Here is a 22,084-nt window from a genome sequence, read left to right as displayed (position 1 = left end):
TTGTGTCGTCGGATATGGGTAGGCATTCTAGTCTTGGAATCTGCTCTACTGGGATTGTTGGACAAGAAGCCCGCCAAAAGAACACGTTCCCGCTATTCTCCAACTTGTTCGTACGTGTGTATTGCAATGCCTTCGACTGTAAGGACATCCCACAAATGGACATCCCGTTGGGCACAATTGAACCTGGCAAATACAAGCAAGTATTTAACTCTCTCTTTTCAGTTGCTTGCTTTTCCTTTCTGTATTATTCCATATTTCAAATCTCCGAAAGGTGGGTGGAGAAATTGCCATGTCGTAGAGCAGAGGAAAATCTATCAATCATAGGAGTTCCGAGTCAGACTTCTCAATTTCCAGACATTTACGACTGCATAGGCCACCTCGAGCGGAGGAAATCAAAGAAGCGTGAATTCCTTCCGCTAAACATTCATTTTGGCCCAGCAAATTCACTCTTCCTTTCATCCGAATTTATAGCTTGCGATAAAATCTCCCTATCTCTCTCCTCGGCTGGTCATAAGCGTTTTGATCTTGAGATTGATGAAATAGAATCACGCCAGAGTAACGCGTTTCAGGTATTCTTGAACCTGTGAGCATGTGTGTATGTAAAAGACTTCGATCCGGATCTCGTGAAGCTCCAGCAAATGGACACCCAGCTGAGGACAATTGAATCTGCTAAGTACAAGCAAGCATTCAACTCTCTCTTTTCACTCGCTTGCTATTCTTTTACGGTGCATTTCCGATCTGAAATCTCCGAAAGCGAAGCGCAGAAATTGTGTTGTCATAGAGTAGAGAATATTTTGTCACTCATAGGACCTGGTGCAACTGGTTATGTGCTAAGGCGTTTTTCTGCCGAGTTCACTTGCAAGTGCTTATTACAAGGCGAGATTGATAATGAAAGGGGAAATAATGATTTGAGAATATCCTATTGCAGTTCAAGTCTTCTGGGATTCTGGAACTTCAACAACTACAGTCCAATACTGTCAATGTACAGAACGGGCGAGGGACGGCTTGCTGATAAGCAACTCTCCAATGGATTGAATTCCCAGCAGCTGCAATGTGTCATTCAATTCTGCTATGTGGTTAACGTCTTCAGAGACTTTATTGAAGTTAGGGTGGAAAATGATAATGTTGAGTGCAATGTAATTCGACTGCATCCGACACCGGAACAAAAGTCAATTCCAAAAAGCTTTGAAGATGAGCGGCACTTTCCAGCAAAGATTGGCATAACTATAGGACCTCTAGTTGAATCCCATGTCCACTCTGTTTCATTGGGAAAATCATCACAGAATCCCATCACAGATATTGGGAGAGAGGAAACCATGGAGGCCACTTTTGAACCGCCAAAGCACCTTGGTTTGAAGCTTTCCAAAGCCGTCACATCTGAAACAAGCATCAATAGCTGGGTGTTTGACCATTCCTTCGTCAACAGGCCACATGTAGATCGAGAATGGATTCTCTATGATAGCTCTACGGGAAAGGCGGTGTCTAATTATAAGCCTCAAAAGTTTTTAGTCTTCAAGTCCAAGACTTGGTCTGGCGATAGGTATTCGAAAGCCTGCAGAGCTTTCACAGCACAAGGAGGGGTGTTGTTTGGAGGAGATGAGTACAGACACCCAATAACATGGAGACTCCACAGAGATTTAGAAGGCCAAACCGTGAACTGGGTTATGAAAGGTGAGGTCTGCTTGGCCTATTTCTCCAATAATTGTAGGTCTGCACATGTCGAGATTGCAAATCACCAATTTTTTCAAGTGTTTCAAATTCCACTGGTGCAGTCCACACCCAACTGAGATTTTTGAATAACGAAAGATAGGGGAACAGTATAAACATTACACACTAAATTTCTATATCAAAAGTGTTAAATAGTTGAATTTGATTTTTTTTCCCAAGCTTAATTCTTCTTTTAGTGTGATATTTAAGGGTAGCCAAAAAGAGACTTTCTTCCTTCACGGATAAGCTTACTACTTCATTTATAAGCCTCAAAAGTTTTTAGTCTTCAAGTCCAAGACTTGGTCTGGCGATAGGTATTCGAAAGCCTGCAGAGCTTTCACAGCACAAGGAGGGGTGTTGTTTGGAGGAGATGAGTACGGACACCCAATAACATGGAGACTCCACAGAGATTTAGAAGGCCAAACCGTGAACTGGGTTATGAAAGGTGAGGTCTGCTTGGCCTATTTCTCCAATAATTGTAGGTCTGCACATGTCGAGATTGCAAATCACCAATTTTTTCAAGTGTTTCAAATTCCACTGGTGCAGTCCACACCCAACTGAGATTTTTGAATAACGAAAGATAGGGGAACAGTTTAAACATTACACACTAAATTTCTATATCAAAAGTGTTAAATAGTTGAATTTGAATTTTTTTCCCAAGCTTAATTCTTCTTTTAGTGTGATATTTAAGGGTAGCCAAAAAGAGACTTTCTTCCTTCACAGATAAGCTTGCTATTTCATTTATATGCATCTAATTCTTCTTTTAGTGTGTGATAATTAAGGGTAGCCAAAAAGAGACTTTCTTGCTTCTACGATAAGGTTGCTATTTCATTTATATGCATCTATGATAATGAATACTTTTCAACTTCTTATGCTATTGAGAGTCTATTTCCCCTGTACTATTCATATAACGTATTTATAGGAAGGCTTTTTTCTGTTCCAAAATTGATGATTAAGTGCTCACAAAATATTCAAATTGTGATTTCAATTTTGCTTACTATTGTCCTTTTTAACTTCATAGTATTGTGATTCCAATTTTACCTAATATTATCCTTTTAACTCAGCATTGTAGAGTGTATCTCTAAAGGTATAAAAGATCTCCCTCCAAACCAGGATGCAAGCTTGAAACCTACTCATACATGATAGGAAATTTCCTACTACAAATGGCTCCCTTGATGCCCACCAAAGCATCCCTTATAGCTCATTCCAAGCTCTCTACTTGACAAGGCCCCAAAGAGGCATCTCTCTACCAAACTGATTGACGCCTCTACTCATATAATTAATGTATTGGATCCCCCATCGCCCAATATATCCCATATCGAGTTTCAATGGATCCAATTTATTCTTTCGATCTAGCAGATGACCCTGATTTGTCTTAACGAAGTAACACATTTGTAATGCTACTAATAACTGTGGCTCGAGTTATCCTTGTCTATGTTTTAAATTGGTTTTTATGGATGCTCTATGTTCTTATAAAGATGTATGAAATTGATAAGTAGGAGATATTTTACTCTCAGTTCGACGTCTTTGTTCTTTGGTGTTTTACGATTTTTCATCCAAAAGTAGGGTATTCTTAAGAATTATTTTGTAATTCTTTGTTAATCCTATGTTATAAACAAATTGTATTGAATTTTGTTATTGATTAGAGAAATGGAATTTAGATTTGCAGATGTAGACGTGTGTTGTATCCTTCAAGATAACGAATGGCCACAAAATTTTGAAAGAATATTGACAGTATGAAGGCTAACCAATACAAACTTTCAATACAAAATTCTTCAAAATTTAAATTTGGTTTTGCAATCGATTAAATCTTATCGTGAAATGGGAATGAGAAGATGTTGGTCTAAAGACCGAAAGATAAAGGTGCTAGCAATACACAAAGCCCTTACAGGCGAGAGACATTGTCATGGAGCCTCTCGTTCAGACAACATATTGCCATGGAGCCAACCCCTATGAAAAGATATAGCATAAAGCTCTCACTCACAATATATAACTAAAAACTAACGGATCAAAAATTTTCATAGAATTAAACTACCAATTTTGCACACAAAGACTGAAATCCAACCACAGGATAAAGAAGCCCTATATCTTCACAGGCTTAAATGCATATTACAATAAGAAAACACCATTCAAACAAATTCAAACACAAATCAGAAAAATAGAAAACCAGACTACAAAAAATCGTCGCTCTGTCTGGAAATATTGCACTGGAGAGCCTGGACGCAAAAAATCCATGTCCCTGCATTTCACTCTATCACTTTCGAATGATGAAGAGAAGGGCTCATGTATCACGATCTGCCCCATCCGAGCTGTTAAATGATTATTATTTACATTTAATTTAAATTTACTTAGGATAAATGCATTATTTTATTATTTATTAGGTTAGACATCTAGGAGTATGTGTACTTATATGAGTTGTCATGTTGACGACACAAGAGTTAGCAACTCTATTTTAGCACATGGTGTCTACAACACTAGAGTTTGCATAATTAAAGAGTTGTCATGTAGACAACACAATTATTTACACTTTTAATTAAGCACATAGTGTCCAAAACATAATTTTATGTGACACAACTTTATAAGCTTATCCTCTCATTATCGCACTAACTCCTGTGCTCAATGGAGGATAATCCAATTTTGAGTATTTAACACTTTTAGTGTTAGAATGAAGCTTAAAGTGTGATGTTTAAGCCATTCCTGATTCCCCCTATTTTGTTGACCAAAAATATTTCATTGTTATACTAGGGATAAATGAGTTACATCACCTTTTGTCAACACTCTTTCAGAAATCAAAAAGAAAAAATGCATACATGAAAATGTTGGGGAATTACAAGGCTTTTTGGACTCATGTTGTATGATTTTATCATAAAGGCCATATTTTGGATTGGTAGGCAATGCATAAAAATGTGGTGGATGTCCCTACATTCAACTGTGAGAAAAGCCATAGAGAAGACCGACGAAGGGCCCTGTTATAGAACTTTTATTTAATGATTTTTAAATAAATTTAAAATAATAAAAGTGTAAATATATGTTGTAAAGTTTTTAATGCTGATAGGCATTCTACAATGCCATAATAGGTGGAGTGGGATGGTGTGAGCGTGTTAATGTTAACTTTTATTTTTCTAAGTTAAATTTGACAAACCATCGACATGTCAAATCTTTAAATCTTATTATAAATAGAATATACATTTTTAAAATAATTTAATAAATACCACATTAAATATTTGTTTAAAATATAATATTTGGAGATATAAATCATCCATTTTAAAAAAATTAAAATTAAAATTAAAAGCTTAAATTAGTAAAAACCTAAATAAATGGAGATAAAGGAAATATTTTAATGATTTTTAAATAAATTTAAAATAAAAGTTTAAATATATGTTGTAAAGTTTTTTTAAAATTGTAGAAGGTTTGAATTCAATATCATTTTTATCTTGATGGTATTTAACATTTAATAGTATTATTATGAAATATTACAGTATGAGACTTGTATTGTTCTTATTTAGATCTCTATCTATGATCAATAAATGGCTCTAAAAATTGCTTTGGCTTATATGAACATGATAAAGAAATCAAATTAGTGTCAATGTATAAAAATATATTTCATAACAATCAAATAGAAAAAAATTAATTCTTAGAATTTAGTTGCTTTGATCTTATGATATCTAAACCTTAAAAAAGGTTCATGGTGTTTTTAAAGTAATGTGTTAAAATGTGAGATTCCTACTCTCATCAATTAAACCCATAATCAAATCAATTATATGATCTTAGGATAATTGTTAAAGATGTGATGGTATATGTTATGATAAAATGCTATTGGGTTCCTCTCAATTAAAGTGTTCTTTGGTAAATCCTAGTTGGCTCAATAGTCTTTGATAATTTTGGATGTTTGAGTGAATGTATTTAAATAAAATTTAGCATGCAAATCAACAAAAAATTGAAATGGGCAAGTCCACAATGACTAGTGGGTGGATGTTGTTCAAATTTGAATTTATATTTTGAAGTTATACATTTCAACATTACTATTGTGAACAATCTAGATCAAATTTACACTAGTAGATGTTATCCAAGATGAGGCCTAATGACATGAAATTAATGCATACAATTATATTTCATCTATAAGTTTCTTAATCTAGTCAAAATGTCTGAACAATTGATGAAGTGGGACACTATATATATCATTAATTTTTCCTCCTAGTCTTGTATGTGTGTGTGAAATTATACGATGGTGTGTCAAAGAAAAAATATATCAATAAGAAAATTATTTAATTATCTTAAATACTCAAATGAACATAAAATATATAGTTCAAAGTTATGATCTCCTTCCACTATAACTCCAACAACTTACGAAAGTGAAAAATTAATGTAATGAATAAAATCTATCAAATATTTAAAAATAAATATATTGAATTGATTTGTAGCAAAGAACAAGAACTTTGTTAGAGCATAAGTTCATACCTATTGAGTAGGTGTAATGACTTGACAAAAAAATTACTTAGCATAGATGTTGTTGGAGTTTTACATTAATTTGGGTTAACTCTAGGTATAGATTTTAGGTCAATAGTTTGATAAATAAGCACTAAATCAAGTTCATATTAGTTTGTGGGAAGTTGCATTTTGTAGATGGTTATTCACAAGAATAATGACTTATAAAGCCATTGTTATTCAATGTAATAACCATCCAATTTTAGCGAATGTATATCCAATATAAATCAAATCAATATCATTTTGTTATACAATGATTTGAAGACACTATTATTTTTCAGGTGTGAAGAACCAAATATACCTAAAAATACAAGAAGTTAGAACAATTATAGGAATGAATTTTCAAGTTTCATATATTTTACATTTCTTCAAAACCTTCATTTATTAAACTCTAACTATATTTATTTTACTATGTTGTATTAATGTATAATCTACTGTCACATATTTCTAGAGTTATCACCCTCAATGTTTCCTCTTGTTCAGTTATCTATTTTAATAATGTTATATAATTTTAAAAAAAATAAAATTTATTGGTGACCATTCTGATCTTATTGCAAAGATATCCTTGTAAAAATAAGAAAGTAAAAATTAAGGATTGAATGGAATGATAAAAGTAATTTCATATGAAAACTACAAGAAAATGTGCATAAAAGAGTGTAAATGAAGGTGAAAGTAATATTATTAATAACTTAATTGAAAACTAGATTAGATCATTTTTGGTATAAAATATTAAAACAGACTAATTACAAGGATGAATGTGAATAGAAAATAAAAGCATATATGTTTGAACATGAGATTGAAAAAGAATAACACTAAACATTGCATCTGTAATGATATATACCAAACATATGGACAATTTGAAAAAAGTTATTTGGAAAAATAAAACTTAATAAACAAAAAATGTCACATTTCAGTAACACATTACTGTGCTCACAATAAGTTTGAACAAATTGGCATGAATTGTGAAAACTAGATATCGATAAACTTCAAACTAAAAATAACTATCTAGAAAATGAAATTAAAAATTGTATATTAATATATTAACCTAATATATCTTTAAAATATTATTAGAATATTTTATTTCAAATTTTTCTAAAGTCGGACAAATGAATGAATGCATTGTCTGCTTGTCTGAACACATTGCAAATTGAATATGTGGAAAGAAGAAATCTAAAATTAGATAAGTTAGCACTAGTGGCATGCCATCTAGATAATTCCCAACCTTTCAAATTATGATATTTAGTGAACAATTTACTTTTCAACTATTTCCCTGCCATTTGTCTTTGTCCCATAGTGAATAAGAAACAATATTCTAATGAAAATGTTGAATGCTTTAAACTATTGGGGAATCAAAAAAATTATGGCAATTTCTCTCGATTAGAAAGGCCTCTGAGGTAGATTATCTGAGGCTATTTTCATACAAGGTTTTTTATTTAGGATGGATAGTATAGAATTAATTTCAGCTAACAACAGAGATAATACCTACATGGTAGGCCATGAGTTTAATTGGAATTTTAGTTTGGATCTTGGTTTCTAGATTGATAAATTTGACTCTTCAAATCAAGTCCATTATGCAGCTTGCTATTGCTAGCTTTGTTTAAATTGGTGTCGTTTTTCGCCCAATAAGTTGCAGCACATTGTGTGATCATGACTCATTAATGTTTAGTAACTCAAATTGTTATCTAATTTTTTTCTTGGTTTGGAGGTTTTTTTATGGCAATGAGACCTACCATAGTAGAAGTTGCATATGATTGAGCTTTTGAACAACTTTGATGAGGTCTTGACTAATCAAAGGTTCCAAAAAAAGGCTAGCATGATTAATATTTATGATTAATTCAACTTATATCTATAGATTTTTTTTTAATATTTAGTTAAAATTTAATTTAAACACTAGTAAAACTAGAATTTATCAATGAGAAAAGAGAAAACAGGGGAAAAAGTTAAATTTTAAAATAAGATTTAACAAATCTTAGAATCTTAGATTTTCTACATTGTAATAATTAATAAATTTAGTCTACTAAAAGTAGGAACTATAATAATAATAAACCATTAAAAAAATCAAATTTAATAATAATAACCATTCATCTTTTCTATAAATACCATGAACTATCATTTTATACTCCCATTATACCAGTAATTACAATAAAAACAAACACACCATTTTGTTTCAGTGAGAAACAATCCTTAAGAGCCATTTCGTGGTTATTCCCCTTCCATAACAATCAGCCTCATCAAATGACATTAACTAGGAAATGTAAATAATTATAAATATGCTATACTAAATGTCATCTCTATAGCCAATTGATGAAAGGAAAGTATTCAATCTCTACAATTCAAAGTAAACATTTAATTCCCACGGTTCCAATTGACTAACAATATTAGAATGTCTAATTAAATATAGTAAAAATTAGTTTCCATGATAAAATTACATATGCCACATGTTACAGTTCAAACCATAGATACTTGTATCAACTCAAGAGGACCATATTTGTTATAGTATGTTGGAGTCTAAATAGATCAAATATCAAAAAAAAAAAAAATTGTTCAAAGAGTGACATGATTAATAAAAAAGAAAATATAGACTATCGGTTCCAATCAAATTTTCCATCATTTTAGAATAGCAACAACCTTCGTTTTTCTAGGATGAACCAATGCATGCTCGAAAAACATTTCACAGCTAATCCATCTCATCTAAATCTACTACAACATGGAATCCTTCACTCATGACCACATAGTTTACAATTATAAGAGTGGAAAGAATCCAACATGCAAGGACATGCGCTCTTTACAATAGAGCTTCCTAGGAAAATTTACATCACTGAATAAGAAACTAACACGTACTCAAGCTCTAGTGGTGGTCAGACTCTTGTCCATGAGAAATGACAACTTATTCAAACTAACATATAGAAAGTCTTATTTTGGTGATTAATGAAAAATAAAGGAGTAAAAAATAAACACAATAATGCTGCCAACTTGGTAGCAATAAGACACTCCTGCAAGTCCCAACAATTGCTTCAGAGGACATGGCATTAGGGAAGGTAATATTGATATAACTAAAGCTATCTTTGCAACACCCATACATCTAGGGCCAAGTGAAGAATCGCAAGTAGATTTTTATCATTATTCTAGTTTAAAAAGAGAACAAGCAACAAAGATAAGAAAAAATATATTCCATTATCTAATGGGACTTACCTAATAAGGACACTGTAATGTCCCCATTTCCAAGATAAATTTTAATAATAGATTTAATATAAGGAATAAATAAATAAATAAATATAGTATAATATAATTGCACTTGATGAAGTTAAATAAATAATAATATCTAAATTTTAAGGTTAAATTTAATAAATAACATTAATAAAATAATAAAAGTTTTATATAGCATAACTTAATATTATTAAATATATTATTTTTATCAAATTGATATGGTATAATATTATATCAATAAAATAGTATAATTTATCTAATTTTATTGATAAAGTAACATAGATAAATTCTTTAATAAATATATTAAAGAGATTAGTAACATATAATATAATATTTTGAAATCAATTATCAATTATTAATATAATAATAAGATGAACATAATAAAAATAAAATATTATATTCTATTATAATAATTATAATATTACAATGGATATGATCCTATATAATAAATATTACAAACCATTTAAAAGATCACGTTAGTAAAGAATTTATATAATAAAATAACCATGCTCGATCGGTTGCATCCATTCAAAGATATTTATATAGAAGCAGACTACTCAGACGGAGGGGACATAATAGTTCACGGGGGTAGGAAAGAAAGAGGAAGTAACTACCATGGACGGAGGAGAGGGAGAACAATTCACGCAGAGGAATGAATAGCGGGGGAGGAAATCCAAGCGGGAAACAATTGCTTTCAGAATATTGGAGAAAGAGTAGAGCAGAACGTAGAGTGGGGAGGAATAAGAATGTACAGGAGAAGAGTAGAACAAACAATCAAATCAGGGAAGTAGTAAGCAAAAAATCAGAGAAGGATATAAAAGGTTATAAGAAAAAATGATCACATTCAAAGGTGATAGTACCAATATCGTTGAAGGCTAATAAAATCAGTGAATATAACCAAACGAAGGCATTGAAGACATGATTTTGGCAGAGATAATTGTACTTGGTGATGTTAACCCCATCAACTACATCACTCATCAATAGAAAGTAAGGCAAAGAAAAAAAAATATCATTCAGAGGCATCAATAGGTGGTCATACGCAGACTGGTATAATAGTCAGGTATTCCACTAGAATGATTGGCGGATTGCTAGTGACGTGAACACAAACAGACAAGGATCAAACTCACATATTCATTCTACTAAGCGTCTAGCTGCTAACTACGAGTTATATCAAAGGCCATGGATGATGTTAAAGGTACAATCAATACAAACTTAGAATGTCAAGGTAAGCACCAATACAAGGTGGGCAGTGATGGAAGTAATAACATTCAGGTTTGATCGAACACCATAGATAGAAGGAAGAAAATACCAAAGGAGCACACTAGCATCTATTTCAATAATAATGCTCACTAAATTTTAGGTGATCAAGATCAGCATTAACATAATTATAGGATTTGATCTCTCATTCCCCAAATCCGTGTAGAGTTCAGCATGAAGGGAGCAGGGCATAGTCTTGTAGACGACAGGAAAGATTGGAGCAAACATCAGGAGAAATAGAGAGCTACACATGGAAGAATATCCACTATAGCAATAGCAAAACTCAAAGCCATTCATCGCAGGAAGTCTCATACTCAGAGGAAGAGACAGTAGAGACATATGGTTCATCTGATATTAACCATTGGAAGACTTTATGATAGAAGAGTATTCAAACATCAGAAGTTGATTTTAGAGGGTGCAGCCTCTAGCATGATACATAATAAACCAGAAAGAGAAAGATCATTCAGTTCCTAAGAATACCGATTATCAGATTTTTGCCAAGCCTCAGGATATTACATTTTCTTGATAAGAAACTCATGTTGTGATCAATACTCATTCGAAACTTGGACAGAAGTTTTATCCTTATCATACCAATAATTACTCGACCTCTTATCAGAATCGAATGGAAATATCAGCAGATAATTAAGAGTTCATTTGGTTGATGGAATAGGAATAGAAAAATTGGAATACTATTTTTATTTTCTGTTTGGTTGATGGAATAGGAATAGAAAAATTTGGAATACAATTTTTGTATTCCCACTTTGCCCCTAAAATGAGCTTATACCTGTTGTCACTTAGGTTTGCACCCTTGTCCAAGGCCTATGCACGAGGACAACCTAGTGAAACATGGAAACAACCTCCAAGCTATAGGACTTGAACTGTGAGGTTGAGTCTCCGGAGAAGGGCAGCTTCTTCCTACTATCTGGGCGCACCTATCTACTCTTGGAGAGGAAAAGGGAGAAGAAGAGCACGAAAGAGAATCTACCTAGTCTAATCTAAGGAGGTGATGCACCAAAATAGAGTGTTCAAACTCATTTCTGCCCATATATGCACTACAAAACCAAGATAACATTCAAAAGACATACACACCCAGACTTATGTCAATCAACAACCACATACAGACCAGAAAACCAAACTGAATAACGCAAGGAAAAGGATTTCACTTATATATTATCCAATAAGTCAAAAATAGATACAGTATGCCAGTCACAGATCTCAACAATACACCAAAGAGAGGCAAGATGGATGCATGTACACATGGATGGCTGAAGGAGATGATACAAAATTTTATACAATGCAGAGACAAAGGGAATTTTACACTGCAGACCTACGAGCAGTAGCAAAGAAATCAGAAAAGGAGAGTCCTAGAAAAGATCACAAAAATGCCTTTATAGTTCAGGCATAACTGAGGATTTTTTTGCATTACATTTACTTTTCACCTACTAGCATTAACTTCTCACCCTGAAAATCCAATCAAAGATCTGGGGGTTTGAGTACCAAAACATCTAATATTCCTCTAAGAAATAGCCTGGAGAAGACAGAACGGCACCAGAAAACATCCCCTGACATAGTAGATAGATCTCTAATGGTGGTAGAATGTCCTTGCACCTTGCATTCACTTTTGAGTTGGTGGCATTGATCACAGGATCGAAATCTCACAGCGAAAAACCTGATTCATCATTTATGGCTCATGAATTTGTGAGGTCAAAGCAAGTCAAATAGTTCCTTATGCACCAACTAGGCCACGCGGGCCAATCGCCTCTTTTCGTTCTGCCTCCTGGGAAGTCCTTTGTGGTCGACTTCCATTATTGAACTAACCGTGCCACCCTCGAACAACTATCATTAACTACAGTGATTACAAACCTGACGGCGACATTAACTGCCAGCCGCTAACCGTCAACCTTGGTTTTCCAGTGAGACACATTAATACATTAGCTTGTTTGCAACTGGCAATCAGATAGGGGCCACTCCATAGTGCATCAAATTTGGAATGTCTTCTTGGTTTTTCCCTATCTACATCACACTTTAGAACTAAATCTCCTTCTTTGAAGGTCCTAACCCTAGTTTTCTTATCAAAACTCCACTTCATCTACTGCTGATGCATCTCTAGGGTTTGCATAGCCTTATTTCTCTTTTCTTCTAGTTCAATCAGCTCTGCCATTCTTACTGACATGGCATTATCTTCAATCAATTCCAGCTGATGAGCCAATTCCAAGGATGGGAATTCCAATGAAATTGGGAGTCTGGCCTCCCTACCATATACCAGCACAAAAGGTGAATTCCCAACAGATCTCTTGGGTGTTATCTTATCAGCCCACAAAGCAGTTCTTAATTTCTTATGCTAGACCCTCTGATTGTCTTCTATTGTCCTCTTCATGATTCTGATCAGATTCTTGTTGGAAGACTTAGCCAAAACATTACCTTGGGGATAGTAATTTGACGATGTGCTCAGGTAAATATTGTGATTCATTGCCCATGCACAAATATGGGTTCCAACAAAAGACTTAGCATTTTCTGAAATGATAGTAGAGGGAGCACCAAATCTAGATAAAATTCCATCAAGGAATTCAAAAACTAATGATTCTGTGGCATCCTTCAAGGAAACTGCTTCTATCCATCTAGTGAAATAATTAGTAGCAGCCAAAATCCATTTATGACCTGCACTAGATGGAGGATTAATGGGGCCTATAATATCCAACCCCCATTGGGTAAAGGGCTGATCCACCTGAATAGGATGAAGGGGGAGAGCTGCAAGCCTCTATTTGCCTGAGAAGAAAGCACACTTCTCACATTTTCTCACATATACATAACAATCATGAAACAGAGATGGCCAATAATAACCAGCCCTCATGATCTTCATGGCAGTTGTTCTTGCAGAGAAATGGCCACCATCATGTCCATCATGAAGTTCCTTTATCATCCTCTCAGCCTGATCCTCTTCAATGCATCTCAACAGGGTCCCATTCAAATCTCTTCTGAATAAGATACCATCAATTACAACATAGGGAATGGATTGCAGTCTATATTGTCTCCTTTTAGTTCTATCCAATCCCTGAGGGTATCCATTCCCTAATAAGAAATTCTTCATGTCATTTATCTAGCTCCTTGGACCATTAACATTTCCTTCCTGTTGCTGCTACTTTGTTAATACCATAGGAGTCTCTTCATCAGAATCTTGACCTGATAACATTTCTTTGCATAATCCTCTCCCTCTTACTAGCTTGGTAATTTGAATGTCAACATCATATTCCATTACCCTAGTGATCCATCCAACTCTCTTTTAACTGATATCCTTGCTTAACAAGAAATCTTTTACACTGGCATGGGGTACCAACAAATGGATCCTATTGTGAGATAAGAGGTGCTTGAATTTCTTCAAGGCTCTGATGACTACAAGGGCTTGCTTCTCAAAAAAGTTGTACTTATCTTCATATTCCTTGAGCCCTTCACTAAAGAAGGCTATGGGCTGCTCCTCATCCTTGTCATTTGTTTGAGTCAAGATAGCAGAGATACTTGACTCACCACCTAGAGTGTAGAGGATGAAATCTTTCTCAAAATTTGGGTTCATGAGAGTAGGGGCTGAGGTTATGGCTGCCTTGATCTCTTCAAAACTCTCCTTTCCTTCCTTGGTCCATGACAAGACCATACCTTTCTTAACCATAGCTGTAAGAGGTTTCACCATGGTAGCAAGATTAGGAATAAACCTTCTTACAAAATTTATCCTACCAAGGAAAATTTGCAACCCTTTCTTATTTTTAGGAAGAGGAAGGGCAAGTATTGCCTTTGTTCTTTCTAGATCAATGGTCAACCCATCCTTAGATACAATGTGTCCCAAGAATTTTCCTTTGGCTTGTAGCAAAGACACACTTGGCTGGGTTAAGGGAAACCCCAAACTCTCTACATCTTAGAAATACCTGTCTCAGATGATCAAAATGATCTTCTACATTTTTTGAATATACAGTTATATCATCAAGGTATACTAAGACAAACTTGTCAATTAATTTTTTGAAGGCTATCTCCATTGCCTTTTGAAATGTGGCACCTGCATTTGTTAGTCCAAATGGCATCTTGCAATAAGCATAGGTGCCCCACTTAGTAGTAAATGTTGTCTTATGTCTGTCAGATTCTTTAACCAACACTTGGTTATAACTAGAGAACCCATCAAGAAAAGAGAATCTCCTTGACCCACTGACCTTGGATAGAATCTGCTCCATGGAAGGGAGAGGATGGAGATCTTTAAGAGAAGCCTGATTAAGATCCCTAAAGTCCACACACAGTCTGATTTCTCCATTCTTCTTCCTTACAGGGACAAGGTTAGCTACCCATGATGAGTGTTTGATAGGAAATATTATATTAGCCTCTATCAACTTGGATAGTTCTTTTCTCATTATAGGTTCAATCTTAGGATTCACTGGCCTCTGCTTTTGCGTTACTGGTTTGGCCTTATGAATTAAATCTATGGTATGCTGAAAAAAATTAGGGTCAAACCCTTTTAAATCATCATATGTCCAAGAAAATACATCATTAAATTCTTGACATAATTGGATGAAGTTTTCTTGCTTAGTTTCAGAACATACCTTCCCCATGTTTAGAGATTTTGCATCAGCAATTGTAACTGGGGCATAATCATCCTTTTCTGCAGCTAGATTCATCCCTTTGCCTCTTGTTTGATCATCAGGATTAAAGACACTCTCCAAGGTAATGAGACCCTTGGGAAACTTATTAGAACTAAGATGAATGATCTGATCACCATACTGATCTTGTAGTCTTGACTGGTTTCTATCTGAGAATTCTGCCTCATTCTGCAAGAAACTCATAATTATCTCATTAGAATCAAACACTTGCCAATGAGTGTTGTTGTTAGGGATGGTAGGCCTCACTACCACCTTTATTTGTTGCTTCTTCTTCTCCTCCTCAAGATTCCTTGGTACATCATAAGATGCACCTACTGTTGCAAGTCTATTAGCATGTTTATTTTCTTTCCTCAGAATACTTTGAATATTAAATGCATTGAAGCCCTCAAGAAAATCCCAGACTCTATGTTTGTAAGACATGAGCAGGCCATTTTTGGTGATATTCTGGTTTCTTACTTGGTTAACTACCAACTCACTATCCCCATATACTCTCAAGGCTTTAAATCCTCTCTTTTGGGCAAGTAAGAGACCTTGAATCAAAGACTCATACTCGGCCACATTATTGGTGCAACTGAATTGGAGCCTAAAGGAGAAGTAGTATCTTATTTGTGCAGGAGAGATCAACATAACACTAGCCCCTGATCCATTTCTATTCTTTGAGCCATCAAAGTACATACTCCATGTTCCATACATATCATCATTAGTCCCAATTAGATCAGGAACTTGAGCATCTTTCTCTATTATGCAATATGTACTAGAGCCTGTCTCAAGTGTTTCTGACATAGGTTCAAACTAATATGCATTTTCCCACTCATCCAAGAAGAAATTAGGAATTTCTGCTATGGAAGTGATAGGCTCATTTACTATGTCATTTTCATCCATCTCTAGAATAGGGAAATTCATGTTGATGAGATTGGGGGTATAAGATTCAGTATGATGAAGGGCTTGACGTTTTTCTCTAATTGAGGTATTGGCTCCATATCTGGTCTTAAATGACATATATGACCAATCAGTAGATATGAATCCACCAATTTGAGCAGTGAAGTCTCTTGAAAGACAAATAGCAAAATAGGGCTTGACTTCAGCAACAGATATATCTTGAATCATAGTGCAACTAGGGCATGCATTTAGGGCCATCTCCACATTCCTAAGGATACCTACAATTTTGACAGTACTACCATCTAATTGTAACACATCCCTAACAATGGGCTCATATTTCATTCCTAAAGCATCAACAACACACCTAGGCATTATTGAGCTACTAGCCCCTGAATCTATCATGCAATTGTGGACTAATTTGCCCCCTATAATGAGAGAAACATAGAATGGAGGAGGTCTAACCTTTTTATTTTTCTCCACATCCCCTGCTGGTTGTACTAGACTTATGGCACTCTCCATGATAGATGGCTGATCCTTGGGTTCAATCTTCTCTAATTATTGCTGCAGCATCCTCTTCTGCATTGGTATGGTAGTGAGAGCATCCCACATAGAAATATTCACATTGATCTTCTTCATTTTCTCTACCACACTCAAAGGTGTATTAGGGACTTTGGTAGAAACTTTGGGAGTTGCACTTATAAGAGGTTGAGATGGGGCAACATAAGGATCACTTGCATCTTTCTTTCTAGGATCTTGCTTTTGTTGTTGTGAAGTACTTGTTTGTTCATTTGCTTCTTGTATATGAGGTGTAGCACTTGAAGTTGAGGCTTGCTTAGGAGAAGGAGGGGCAGCATTTTCTATAGCTCTCTTCTTACTTCTTGTGTTATGAGCAATGAAATCTGGTTTACATTACAATGCTCCCCAATCTGATGATTCATGAAAGAGAAATCATCACGTCCTTGAATATATGAGGCCTCCTTGGGATGATCCTCCTTGTATGATTGCTTTGCTGCAAGTTCTTGGTTAGTTAGGGCCAAATAAGATTCTGCCTTTTGGCACATGTAATAGGTATAAGAATAGTTGCAGGAAGGACAAAAATCTTGATCTTTGGCCAAGTTATTTTGAGGGACTATAGCTCTATTCTGATTTGAGCTTGAAGCAGAACCATGACTATTTTGCCTACCCTGATCAAAAGAGCTATTCCATTGATTAGGAGGCCTACCACCATTTGGAGCTTGATATTGCAATTGGAGAGGCTTGCCACCTTGAGCTTGCTGCCTTTCCAAGGCCACCACCTTGTTACTCATTTTTTGTATTATAGAAAAACTATCCTCTAATCTCTTCCCTTGGTCCTTCAACTCCCTCCCCTACTCTTGCAATTTTTTATCCAGGGTCTTCTCTCTTTTATCTATATTCAACACTAGACCTTGGAGCATCTCTTTGAGTTCATCTATCCCATTTAATTATGTGGAAGCTTGAGGGACTGGAGGAGGGGCTTGTGATGTAGAAGTTGTAGGAAGAGGGGCTATTGCTGGTTGGTGGTTGGGAACATCAGGAAAGAAAGGCATAGGGGGCCTTGGAGCCAACTTTCCTCCTTGTATCAGGATGTTCTTAGCTTTTATGGCTATCTCATAATCATTAGGCAAGGTATCTCTTCCCATAGTTTGTATTGTAGTGGCAATATCACTGTTGAAGGCTCTAAGGTAATGCAAGAAGGCATTACTAGGGGTAGGTTTTACAATAGTAGGTATTCTATCCCATATCTTTTGAAATCTATAGCTAAAATCAGTCATACATTCATGGGGGGGCCTTTTTATAGTAGTCAGTTGCTGTAAAAGTGACAAATGGTCACTTCTATCCTCAAAATGTTTGCATAACACTACTCCTAGTCCATCCCAATCAGTTATAGAACCATGAGCTGAGAATCTATACCACTATAATGCTTTTCCTTTTAAAGATGAGGCTAGAAGTTTGACAGCAACATCATCCTCTGTGATACCATGAATATTACAAACATTTGCTACTTCTTGAATATGCTCTAAAGGGAAGATAGAAGTTTCACCAGTAAAATCAGGTATACTTTTCAGTGTAGATACTGGTATATCATGTCTTTGGGCTAACAATAGAGGACTTCCACCATTAAAGGTGGCAAAAGCATGAACTCTTGGTTGTGCCATGTAAACAAGTGTTCTATTGATGAGGGTTGATGGAAATCTAGGCTGAGTTCGAGCAACATGAGGAGTCGAGCCAAATCTTACAGGTATATTAACTGTTGTTACACCCCTAACTAGTGATAATGAAGTTCTAGTCCTCCTTCTCCTAGGATTTGAAAGAGAAAGCTCTTGATATTGAAATTTACCTCTAGAAGATGCCCTTGTTTCAGCTCTAGGCATGAGTCACTACAACTTTGGCCTGGAACTAGATTTGTTGATGTTCGGAGTCGCTAAGTGCTTTGAAGAATCAGCCTCTTGAAGGCTTGAATACTGAAGCCAGCACTACCTCTTCAGTATTAATCCCTGAAATTCTTTCTTCTTGACACCAGTAGACCTTAAATTTGTTTTAAAAAGTGTCCCACCAAACGTGCCAAAAACTGTTGTCACTTAGGTTTGCATCGTTGTCCAAGGCCTATGCGCGAGGACAACCTAGTGAAACATGGAAACAACCTCCAAGCTGTGGGACTTGAACTATGAGATTAAGACTCCGGAGAAGGCCAGCTTCCTCCTACTATCGGGGTGTACCTATCTAATCTTGGAGAGGAAAAGGGAGAAGAAGAGCACAAAAGAAAATCTAACTAGTCTAATCTAAGGAGGTGATGCACCAAAATAGAGTGTTCAGACTCATTTCTGCTCATATATGCACTACAAAACCAAGATAACATTCAAAAGACATACACACCCAGACTTATGTCAATCAACAACCACATACAGATCAAGAAACCAAACTGAATAACGCAAGGAAAAGATTTCACTTATATATTATCCAATAGGTCGAAAATAGATATAGTATGCCAGTCAAAGATCTCAACAATACACCAATGACAGGCAAGATGGATGCACGTACACATGGATGGCTGAAGGAGATGATACAGAATGTTATACAGCTTAGAGACAAAGGGAATTTTACACTACAGACCTACAAGCAGTAGCAGAGAAATCAAAAAAGGAGAGTCCTCCAAGAAAAGATCACAAAAATGCCTTTATAGTTCAGGCATAACTGAGGATTTTTTTGCATTACATTTACTTTTCACCTACTGGCATTAACTTCTCACCCTGAAAATCCAATCAAAGATCTGGTGGTTTGAGTACCAAATAATTTGATATTCCTCTAAGAAAAAGCCTAGAGAAGACATAACGACACCAGAAAACATCCCCTAACATAGTAGATAGATCTGTAATGGTGGTAGAATGTCCTTGCACCTTGCATTCACTTCTAAGTTAGTGGTATTGATCACAGGATCGAAATCTCGCAGCAAAAAACCTGATTCATCATTTTTGGCTCATGAATTCACAAGGTCAAAACAAGTCAAATAGTTCCTTATGCACCAACTGGGCCACACAGGCCAATCGCCTCTTTTCGTTCTGCCACCTGAGAAGTCCTCCATGGTTGACCTTCCATTATTGAACTAACCGTGCCACCCTTGAACTGTTATCATTAACTATGGCAATTAAAATCTTGACCGCAACATTAACTGCTAGCCGCTAACCATCAACCTTGGTCTGCCAGTGAGACACATGTCAGCAAGACACTATCTCGCTATGGTAAAGATCGCACAACTTCACCATAGTGAGACAGAACCTTTCGTTGATCTGCCTTGATCTGACGATCATGAAGACTCATCATGCTCTGCGCTGTCCTTACCCTGGGCCCATCATATCTGGCGCCACCTCAGCAACTGTACGATGCCCAAATGACACTTGGCAATACCCGATAGACATACCTTGGTACAACCTAGCCCTGGTGACATGTGGTGAAAGGGCACCATGTTGCTATGGTAAAGATCATGTAACTTCACCATGGTGACATGGCACCTTTTGTCGATTTTCCTTGATCCGACGGCAAGCAAGATAGATACTGCCCCCTGTCGCTCAGTGTGTCAGTCAATGGGATTTGGCCACGTGCCAACCATCTATATTTCCTGCACCTCCAAACTTGGACCAACAAGGACACGTGTCCTCTAGGGGCCATGTTGCTAACATAAATCTCGTGCAGCTTATTCATAGCGTGATGGCACCTGTCGTTGATCTCTGCAGATCTAACGATGGAGAGCTTAAACTTGACTGCACTGGCCGTGTTGAAGATCTGGTCCCATGTGCTGACTGTATTTTGACCTGGCATATGTGGTTGTTCCCCATTGGACTAATGAAGCACCACCTTGGTCTGACAAGGCACCAACCTAGAGGGTCCGTACGACCTTGACCCTACTGAGGGACACGTGGCACCCAGGCGCTATGTCACTATGGGAAAATTGAGGCCAACTTCCCATAGTGCCATGGTGCCCAACGATGACATGTCTTTTGATCTGCACGCATGTTTCAATGATTCACCACCATGGCACCGAACTCCACCAACTGGGCAGATGAGGTACAAAATGGGACCCAACCACCTGCCTGAAGCTTTTGCTGTTGATATCTTCCATTGCCGCGAACCTTTCTGCCGACACTGGGACTCACCGTAGGAACAACCTCTGGCCGGCTGGGCGCTATGTCGCTATCAAAAAACTCGTGGGTTTTTCGATGGCGACATGGCGCCTTCCACCTTTTGAACTTTTTGGCCCATGAAAATTGACTATCCGCTATAAAACATTACTAGTGATGCAACCTGCCCGCCGTTAGACATTTTTGTCAGGCGCTATGTCGCTATGAAGATTTTTTGGCCAACACACGATAGCGACATAGCGCCAACGGTGCCGTGGAACCTTTCTGACCTGCTGTGAAACTTTTCTGACCCGCCAAAGAGTCTTGGACGACCTGCACACTGGATCCACTGGACACGCGTCAATAGGGGGCAATGTTGCTAACATAAATCTCATGCAACTTCATCATAGAGAGATAGTGCCCTCCGTAGATCTTCCTCAGATCTGACGGCAAAGAACTTGCGAGCCGCAAAATATATCATAAGGTTTAAAACTTTTTTAATTTTTAATATTTCATGGGTATTGACTATGGATATTTCAAAGGTGGGAAGGGCAATATGAATTATGAATTTTGGCGAGAAAGTTAAAATACAACAATACCCATTCCAAAAAAATAGTTGTTATTGGAATAGCCATTCCTATTCCCAATATTACATGCCTGTTCTCCATTCCTATGCCTGTGGCCAAACGGGCCCTAAGATTTTAAACCGAATAACAGATATTAAGAATAAAGAATTCTTATATAAAAAATACTAATGGGATTCTTATTGCTTAATATATAAGACAAAGTAGTAAGAGAAATTTTATACAATCTCCATTGCACAGTGCAATTCTAAAGACTAGATAGCTAGTCATATAAGGAAATAAAGTATTGGTCACAATATCTGAAGCTATACCAAGGAGGGGCATTACAGACACCAACATGATGGATAGACTTGACCATGCCAAACCTAAAGACAAGGGTTTTCATAGGATGATCGAAAATGATTTTGAAAATCAATGCAATAACTCAATCGAGCTTGTTCTAGCTCTCATCTAGAAGGTTGTATCTATTCATCCTCCTTAGCAACGCTTGACTATGGAATATTCAGCCAAACCTCTTTTCATGCAAGGTAAAAGCATCTTAGTGGCATTACAAATACGACTGAGCAAAAAATGAATAAACCACAACTCTTCTTATTTATTACGCCGAGAGGTGTTCTATACAATGGCAGCAAAAATGCCCAGCACAGGAATCTACCAAGATTCCTTGTCAATAAAAAAGAATTAGGAGCGGTTACAA

General features: G+C 36.1%; 1 protein-coding gene across 1 annotated transcript; it reads left to right on the top strand.

Moving 5' to 3' along the window:
* Positions 1-638: 638 nt before the first annotated feature.
* LOC149576993 (uncharacterized) lies at positions 639-20,496 on the top strand. Its single transcript, XM_089795604.1, has 2 exons — positions 639-1,671; positions 20,420-20,496. Exons 1-2 carry the CDS (start codon positions 639-641, stop codon positions 20,494-20,496), a joined length of 1,110 nt encoding a protein of 369 aa, XP_089651730.1.
* The last annotated feature ends 1,588 nt before the right edge of the window (positions 20,497-22,084 follow it).

Source organism: Cupressus sempervirens, chromosome 1, assembly GCF_028749045.1.
Source record: "Cupressus sempervirens isolate cs-2001-9-10 chromosome 1, ASM2874904v1, whole genome shotgun sequence".
NCBI classification, from domain to species: domain Eukaryota; kingdom Viridiplantae; phylum Streptophyta; class Pinopsida; order Cupressales; family Cupressaceae; genus Cupressus; species Cupressus sempervirens.
This window is presented reverse-complemented; position numbering and strand designations above follow the sequence as displayed.

What these genes read in the sequence shown, in the direction of transcription:
- LOC149576993 (XM_089795604.1), top strand. Translation starts at nt 639, where the DNA reads ATGGACACCCAGCTGAGGACAATTGAATCTGCTAAGTACAAGCAAGCA. An exon ending in CGTGAACTGGGTTATGAAAG is followed by an intron (nt 1,672 to 20,419) that starts GTGAGGTCTGCT and finishes TGATCTCTGCAG; the next exon opens with ATCTAACGATGGAGAGCTTA.